The 9,350-nt window shown below is 51.6% G+C and overlaps 1 protein-coding gene across 1 annotated transcript; it reads left to right on the top strand.

Moving 5' to 3' along the window:
• Positions 1–672: 672 nt before the first annotated feature.
• Positions 673–7,846, top strand: LOC119098913 (larval cuticle protein LCP-22-like). The gene is made up of 4 exons (XM_037221961.1): positions 673–681; positions 891–917; positions 1,113–1,346; positions 7,835–7,846. Exons 1-4 carry the CDS (start codon positions 673–675, stop codon positions 7,844–7,846), a joined length of 282 nt encoding a protein of 93 aa, XP_037077856.1.
• Positions 7,847–9,350: the final 1,504 nt, after the last annotated feature.

The raw sequence follows: 9,350 nt of genomic DNA, 5'->3' as shown, positions 1-9,350 counted from the left end.
CGCGTCTCATTCAAACTAGTTTTATCACTGATTTAAAGCCAGGTCAAAACTCGGTAGATGTAGTCATCAAACACGCCGCAAGAGCCAATCTAATTATATTTGTGATCCTGATTGTCTAGGTCAGATCATCTGTCTGTCTAACCATATATGTGATACCGTGAGCATGTCGGAGCCTAACCTGTCGATGCCGTAAAACTTTGTAATGTACTTGAGAAACTACACTAGAGAACTCTTGGTCGTAGAACCAAAACAGGCCACCCACATGGGCGCCCGTCAGTCCGCCGTCCATCTCATCGAACCGGTCGCTCCACAAACACTGACGCCGGCTCCAAATTGCAGGACAACAACACACTCTTCAAGACGGCCCACCCACCGAAACATCCCCGTGGTCCTTTCTGTGCGTGGTCCGTGCCGCCGTCCCCCGGAAACGGCGTCGGGTCGGGCTGGCTCACGTGAGCTCGGTGGACTATTTGAGTGGTTGTGGTCGGGTCGCCTGGCTGGACGGGGGCGCCAACTGCAGAGGGTGTTGCGTCAGGTGAGGCAGCGCCGCCGGAGGCAGCGTGACGGCCAACCGCGTCGCCCTCCCACGGCCGAATAAAAGCCCGGTCGCACAGACACCAGGCACCAGTCACTCGCCAGCAGTGGTGTCCACCTCACAACGCCACGGCAAACATGAAGCTGGTGAGTGCGGCCAGGGAGATCGGTGCTTCACATGAGGGTTGACAATCATATTCCAGCGGCGTCTGTACTGTCAGTAAAAGTGCCAGTATACGCCGAGCAAAGACAGGCCCATTGGCCGGCGTCCGTTGGCCCTTGGCCCTTGCCTTCTCAACCCTTGCCTGCATTGCTGGGTCGGCACCCCCTCTGACGTCAGGTGGGTGTGTTTCCAGTTGATCATAGCCTCGCTGGTGGCTCTGGCCTGCGCTGATGGCCCGCGGCCGCGGCCGGCGCCCGTCTCCTACCAGCGGCCGGCGGCCCCGGCACAAGCCTCCTACCACCAGCCGGCGGCACAGGCCTCCCACCAGCAGCCGGCCGGCTACGGCCAGCCCTTCGCCATCCTTAGCGACGAGAACGTCCACCCGGGCGACGGCACCTACCAGTTCAGCTTCCAGACCGAGAACGGCATCTCACGTAACGAGAACGGCAGCCCCAAGGACGGCTACGGCAAATCCGAGTACGGCCAGCCCACCGGCGGCTACGTCCAGCAGGGCGGCTGGAGCTACAGCGACGACTACGGCAACCCCATCCAGGTGACGTTTGTTGCCGACGAGAACGGCTACCAGCCGTCCAGCGACATCCTCCCAACGCCGGTGCCGACCGAGTACCCGCTGCCGATCGTGCCGCAGGTGTATCAGGGCGAGCAGAGCTATGGCCCTGCCCCAGCTCCCGCTCCCGCCCGCTACAGCGCCCCGGTTCCTGCTCCCCGGCAGTACAACGCTCCCGCTCCTGCGGCTCCTGCTCCTGCTCCTCGGCAGTATAACGCTCCCGCTCCTGCTCCTGCTCCCAGACGGTACAGCGCTCCCGCTCCTGCTCCTGTCCCCAGGCAGTACAGCGCACGCGCTCCTGCCCCCCAGCAGTACAATGCTCCTGCTCCGGCCCCTGCTCGTTACAGTGCTCCTGCACCAGCCCGAAATTACTAAGAAGGATGGACGGCGAGCGCTAGGAGTGTCGCACACGAGCGTGCGAAGCTGTGAGGCTTCGTGAGGGATATATGTACGCGCCGGTACTGCTGGAAAATACAGACACATGCAAAATGGACTGCGTTCATGTCACCCTTGTAATAATTTGTGGCTGAGGCAAATAATGTCGACGATACAAATGGTCATCAAAACCATGTACTGACGAGACAACTTTTCCATTGAATAGTTCGCATCCTGACCACATCCATAATCCGGCAGCCTAGAATCCACAGACGATGGATCGACAAACCCGGGCCGACGCTGTCTTAACTTGAACAGCAACTGGACTTTGAAGAGTGGATAGAACGCCTGTCATAAAGTATTGGCACGGGTGTGAGGATGGAGTGATGTCTGGCATCATCCTCGATGGATCATCTTTAGCGGTCAGACTCCTCATCACCTGCAGCGTGAGGACGCCCGTCCAGTGAAACCACGGACCCGGTCCACAGGGTTTGTTTTATACTGTTGCCGTGCTCGGACACCTCCATGCCCATTGCCTGGACGACAGGGTTCTCGATCCGCTCATATCGCCAGTGCGATATTCCAGTGTAACGTCATATTCACGGGCATGCTGTCAGGTTTAAGAGGAGTCCAACGATTGCGCTTGACTTCGTCTGGAGACCATGCCGCTCCGAGCTTGCGACACTCTATCTGCATCTGAATGCAGTTTGGACCTCTCCGCACTGGCAGAACGTATTTTATTTTCACCTGACGTCGGATAAAGTTATTTGTAACTACTTAGGGTACTTGCATTTGTTAAGGCGTCATTCCTCAGCACTACAAACGCACCAAACCCTCTAAAACTAGTTGTGGGTATAGTAGCAACTTTGCATCTGAGCACACAGAGCAGCAGAGTCATGCTACATAATATAATCAGTCGTAAAATTCATGTCATTCCCCCGAAGAAACGCTGGCGATATTGCCAACTTCGGTTGGAGCGTCGAAGCCTTCACTTTGCTGCTCCTGCTACTGCCGTCTAAACAGCAGCAGGAGCTTCCGAGGCGCTCGGGGATGTAGTGACCTTGTACTTCCGAGGCGCTCGGGATGTAGTGACCTTGTACTTCCGAGGCGCTCGGGGATGTAGTGACCTGCTGCTGCCGTCTCAACAGCAGCAGGTACTTCTGAGGCGCTCGGGGATATAGTGACATTGTACTTCCGAGGCGCTCGGGGATGTAGTGACCTTGTACTTCCGAGGCGCTCGGGGATGTAGTGACCTTGTACTTCCGAGGCGCTCGGGGATGTAGTGACCTTGTACTTCTGAGGCGCTCGGGGATGTAGTGACCTGCCGCTGCCGTCTCAACAGCAGCAGGTACTTCCGAGACGATCAGAAATGTAGTGACCTGCTGCTACCGTTTCAACAGCAGCAAGTACTTCAGAGGCTCTGCGGGACGCAGAGATCTGCAGCTGCACCATTAAAAGCAAGACATGCAGCGTTGCACGCCGCAGCTGCAACAGCCACAAAGCAGGCCTTTGGCGTGCAGACTGCTGCCAGTCTTAGGAGGAAATCGCATGCTCTAGCCGTTGCACCAGCAAGCAGATGAACATCGAAGACAAGGAAGGGGAGTTAGATGTACATAGTGATGATGCCTTTAAAAAGTAGTGGGGCAATGTGACGGGTGCTGTCTGGTTGTACTGCATTCAAACTTTTTCTGGATATTGTAACATGGTACATCGGAGGTTTTCTACTCTTTTGATATTTAACATCTGATTTGACGTTAGATTAGGTCTTGTAGCCCAAAAATAAGTCCAGAAATGGACTCGTAATAGTGATAAACCCGATAAAGATATGTCATACGGCCATCTATGTCATCCAGATGAACATGAGAAAATTGGTTATCATTCAAGATAGCGATGGCCACCACCTTGAATTCTGAGAAGTGCTAAGGTTGCACAAATAGCAACCAAGCTATTTGGCTTGCCCCATTGTAGAGGACATATTTCCGCGAAAAAGTAGCATTGCAGCGTAAACATTGCAGGGTCAACCTTTTGCCAGCTTGAATAATGGTGATTCAGAAAGTTTGGGCAAAGAAGGGCTAAACAAGCTGCTCTGTTTATTCGTGATCCAGTTGAAGGAGACAGACGGTGGTGGGTACGACACCACCTCAATGTATTCTTCTGTCTCAGTGCTTGGCCGTTATGCTAACGATATGGGCATAACGGCCAAGGGGATATTGAAAAAGACAGCCAAGGCCTGGGCCTGATCGGCATGAAGGGCCCAAGGCCTGGACGATTACCAAGACCTGAAAGATGTGAAGAAAGCCAAGGTTGAGCTCCTCGAGTCGACAGGAAAGGGCAACCGCCAGAACCAAGCGCTTGCAATCAGCAAAGAGGAAGAGAAGATGCTATATGCCGCAGGCCAGCTTGGGTGCTGCGGCCTCGAGACTCTTCAACGCACGTTCTGGCGGCACCTAACAGTGCTGTTCGGACACAGGGCTGTGGTGGGAGCCGCCAGCTGAAATGGGACGATGTCCAACTGAAGACCGACTCAACAGGTGACCAGCACTTTTAATTTAACGAGCGGCCCACCAAGGCCTGTGACGAGGGATCTGTCTCAGGTAGTCGGGCTTTGAAGCTAAAAGCCTTCGCTGACAAAGCACTGAAGATACCCAAAAATGCACAGTTCAGACATATGAGCTGTTCGTGGCTCGCCGCCCAGCCAAGATGCTCCAGACCGGGAACCCTTTCTTCCTGACATTAAATCACTGCTGGTACCCTGATGACGCCACAGAAACCCAGAGGTACAAAAAAGTCGCTGATGGGAAAGAACAAAATAGCAGGCATGCTCAAGACGGCATGTGAAAACGCGTGGATCCTGGGCAGGAGAACAAACCATTTGGCCCGCAAGACCTGCGAGAAGAGGACATTGGACACAGGTTGTCCAAGACATACGTAGCCCAGTTGACAGGTCAAAAGTCTTTGACGAGCCTGGAATGCTATGCAGTGACTGATATCAACATCCAGAGGACCCTCTGTACTGGTGTAACGAATGGATCTCGGTTCAGTGGGGCCACAAAGAATAGAATGTCATCGATGTCAACAACAGAGGTAGCAGCGAAAGCGGCAATTATTTTTAGCATCACTAACTGTCAGAACGTCAGAGCGTCAAGCAGCTAAATGAAGCAAAAAATGGGAAATTGTGTTTATATGCATAACAAATAATATTCAACTCTGGAGCAAAATGCAAGCTATATTTAACTGCACTCTATACTATTGTTTACATTGCTCGTCGCACTTGATCGTTAATTGGCGAGATATTTGATCTGAGGAAAACGGTGTATCTATATAATCAATTGCGGTTATCTCCGTTCAGGAACTTACGTCAAAAATCGATAAAATGTAGATACCCGGCGGGCCGAAACCTTTGTCCCATTGACCTAACATAACATCTCAGACATCCGAGAACCTTTTACCGCACATTCGCGCTGACGTTAAAACATCCCCCCCCCCCCATGTGGTAAAGACTGAGTCACTGGCGCACTGAGCCGACGTCCACGTGCATGCGAACCATCGTGTTGTTAGCTTAGTGTTGTCTCACAATGCGCTCATTTCCCGTCGCCTGTACGGAGAGACGCGTGGGAGATTCTGAGCCGAGGTCGACAGCGGATGGCGCAAATGAAACGCAGCCCCTTTTTCTGACACGGCTGCCAAATCTTTCCAAGTCCATAACTATCTTTTTGGATTATGAGGTTCCAACTACGCACTTTTACATTCAAATGAAAAAAGCTTCAAAATCGCGTAGGAAAATTGTTTTGCATGCATTACAAATGTTCATAAGAGCACAATAAGCGCCTTGCGTGAAATGACTCCAGCCAAGGCCTACACGTAGTTTGGAAGGTTTTGAACCAGTTTGCCACCTATATTTGTACGGTTCTCTTTCATAGTAGTGAAAAATTGCCGCCGAACGTAGCCATTTAATCACAAAATAAGAAAATACCAGAGACTGTCATTCCGAAACCGCTCATTTGAAAAACCTGAGAATATCACGGGCGTCTTCAGCGCCACTGACATCTCCTGTGGCATATTTTTGGCAACATTCGAGAGATGAGGGTGTAAAATTGACCCTTTGACCTGTCGAGTTGTTGAGGAATGCCCCGCTTACCAACTCATCCAGAGAGACGCGACGAGCAAAGTAAACAAGCGGGTTAAAGGTATCGTCGGCGCCATTTACCAAAAGGGCTACACAGGGCAGATCCAGCGTAGGCACATGGTGGCGGACCAGCCGAGACCTGGCCAGCTGCAGGGCAACCCAAGTCTACAAGTGACATTTCTCTGCGACTTGTCTACCTCACGAACGAGTGTCCACAGAAAAACAAGGCGGACAATCTACAGAGACCGACGGAGTCAGGAGGGCTGTGGAAAGGAGTGTGTACTATGCAGGCGCGTGTATGTACATATATATATATATATATATATATATATATATATATATACGAATATCTGTATCCATATTCAACAACAACCATCTCACTCAGTATACGCATCACGATGCACGTCCAGAACGTCTGCCCAAGAACGCAAACGGAATCCAACTATGACCAGCGACCTAACCGGCAACAAACTGCAGATAGCGCCACTGTGGTAGGCAGTTGCCACGGCATGAGACGGCAATATGTGATGGAAGCCGTATACATGCGAGACATGGACCTATCCATCAAGAGACAGCTCAACACGCGGGGAACCCTAGCCCTATACGAAGGAGTTCCTATCCGTTGGCCCACGGATAGGAATTAAGATGCAACTGAATTAAGACAGTCCAACTGAAACCACTTAATGGGAGACAGGTTAGCTCTTTAGAATTGGCTTCCGTGAGCTTTAGCTTTAAGATAGTTTCTAATACCTTGCTGGTACCGCGCTTTCGTGAAAAAAAGAAGAAAAAGCACGCTGGTGTTTTATATTTTTCCGCCAAGTTTCGGTAATAGATTAGACTATTTGTTAGATTTTTTGGTAAGTTCATCAATTATTCACAACCCATGGTGGGTGTTACCTGTTAATATTGTGTGTGATTACTGTGATTTCAAGCTAATGTCTTGCGTCTTGAGGACGTCAAAAGTTTAACGAACATCGGCGGGGTTTAAAAGGGGACAGAAATGTGGTTCGCCTGAGAATGTGCTCGCAATGAGTTTTGCTTCAGGACTTACAAGCACAGTCCAGAGAGCAAGAACTTAATGCGTAAGATTGAAAGTACATCGCGGAGGACCACAACAACGAAATCGCTGTTATTTTCAACGGCGCTGTTATTTTCGCGAAACCCCCTTTGATGTCTGCAAAGCCTACATACAACACGTTTCGTGAGAGCAAAATCGACGCTGATTGAACTATCAAACGCAAACATCACCACACACGCACAGGAGCCACGGTCATTTTTCATTATGCGCCTTTTGTGGAAAGGAAAGGAACAAACATGACTGGAACAAAGGCCCCATTGTTGCAAGGGAAGGTTGGACATGGTGAACTGCCTATATGCATTTTCTGAAGGAGGCATTTCTCAGGTGAGCACTCCCTCCGACCGTCACCGCTGGGGTCGCCCAAAGATGTGGCCATCGCACCGCTCCCAAGTACTCTGAGCGCACAGTGAAAATGCTCTTACGATCATTGTTATCTCATCGCCTCGCTATCCGTCACGTAGCTACAGTATCGCAAGTTAGTTATTTTCTTTACTTCCATATTTTCTCCAAAACATATATCCCAATGAGTTAAATATCATCACGCTGACAGTCTCTCCAGTCACAGTAAGAGCCAAACAACATGTGTGTTTAATGTTTCCACTGTTATGAGACCGTTGCATTTCCTAGGGTATGCGCCGAAGAGGCGCCGAGCACTTCAGCGCGCGGTGCCGATGCTTCCAACGCCTCCTCCTCCGTCGCCGCCAGCGGCAAGCAGCGACTACCCGTCCGCCGCTGGAGGCGCCTCCACCTCCGCTGCGGCCACCGGTGACGGCGGCGCCACGTGCGCTGGCGCCGTCCGCGGACGGTGGGTGGCGCTCGGCACCGAGGGGGCTCGGGACTGCACGTGAGCAGGCTGCGCCGGAGCTCGGCAAGGCCGTGAGGAAATGGACGACTATCGAGGCAGCTTTGCCAGCACATCATCAGCCAGCGATGGTTAGTCGGTCTTCGATATGTTGACGCCTCACCTCTTAGTCTCGTCTATTGTTTCAGGCGGCGGCGTAGGCCGAGCGAGCTTGTCTTCAAAAAATACATTTGTTCTGTGCATGATAGGCCAAGCCCGACCTGACGCGACTCTCGGGCTCTGGTACGCTAATAGCCCTGCAACCATTGTATGATGCCGGCTTCTTTCATCGGCCCTTGGCAGCATTCTGGCCTTGTCCCGTTAGTTAACTGTAGCATCACTGTTTTATATCACCACTGCCTATCGGGTTCTCGAAGCATTTGTTTGATTATTCCGGGAAAATATGGTAGGTGCACGGCATCATGGTCTGGTCCTTTGTGATGGCACTTAAACACCAAACCTGTTGAATCTTGTAAGGTCTCTTGTAGTGACTGAACGTTTTGTCCAGATACCGTTATCAAGGGGCTAATAATTTGGGTGATTTTGCTCTTTGGAAACCGATCAGCTGTGTAGCGCGTGGCAAGTTTATATGAGAAGCTTCTGTAAATGTGTTTAATGCATGTGCTGAGTCCAATTTCAAATGGTGTTGCCCATGCGCACAACCATGACAAATCATCGACGTTATTAGAAAAATAATTACGCCCACCGCACCTATGTGTATCTTTGCTCAACGACAAATCACCAGCCAGCAAAAACGTGGTGGGGCATCGACTGGAAGAAAACAGTATTCCTACCCTGGTTGAACAGTCCCTGAGTCATGCAAAAAGTGTGACGTATCCGCGAACCTTTCCATCCTTCTCCACTTCTGGCATGGAATGCGTTTTCTGTATAAAACTTAATATTGCGTTGGTGTCGGTGATGCGTTTTCATGCGTGCGGTACGACTTTGCATCAACATGCACCTACGGTATAGGAAATTTGACTTACAAGTTCGACTGAGGAGGCCGGCCAGGAATACCGCAGACAGCGAGACTGGAGCCTACGTCCCATGGCCGTCGCGGACGTTCAGTTCACGTTCAGGGTTTTGGGAGACATGTGGTGGCCTGGGCTGTAGTGCACTTCGCCAAAACTGCCTAGGTACGTGATCGCCAACATGAGAAAGTCTAAAAACGGCGCCAAGAGTGCCGCACCAAAGTGCGCCAAAATTTGGAAGCGCCAAAGACCAAGTCAAAGCGCAAGTTTCCCGCTAAGAACATTATAATATTTGCAAAGCTTTCAAGTTTTTGGAATCAAATGTTGAAAGACCATTGTACCCCCACATCTGACACACTCAGACCCAAGCTCAGAAATCGTCCGAGGACGCAAGGACAACGCCACACTGCGAGGCAAGTTAGCCCTCGTAGCACGAGTGGCGGCGGACTGGCTCCTGTCTAATGCCGCGACATTTTTCTCACGCCACATGCATGGCACAACGCCGCAGTGATCTGAACGGCCGACGACGCTGTCACTCCCACAGCACGGCAGACCCGCGGCGCGGTCACTCCCACAGCACGGCAGACCCGCGGTTCTGTCACTCCCACATCACGGAAGACCCGCGGTGCTGTCTCTCCCACAGCACGGCAGACCCGCGGTGCTGTCACTCCCACAGCATGGCAGACCCGCGGTG

This window comes from Pollicipes pollicipes, unplaced genomic scaffold (assembly GCF_011947565.3).
Source record: "Pollicipes pollicipes isolate AB1234 unplaced genomic scaffold, Ppol_2.1 Scaffold_2555;HRSCAF=2994_pilon_pilon_pilon, whole genome shotgun sequence".
Taxonomy (NCBI): Eukaryota; Metazoa; Arthropoda; class Thecostraca; order Pollicipedomorpha; family Pollicipedidae; genus Pollicipes; species Pollicipes pollicipes.
This window is presented reverse-complemented; position numbering and strand designations above follow the sequence as displayed.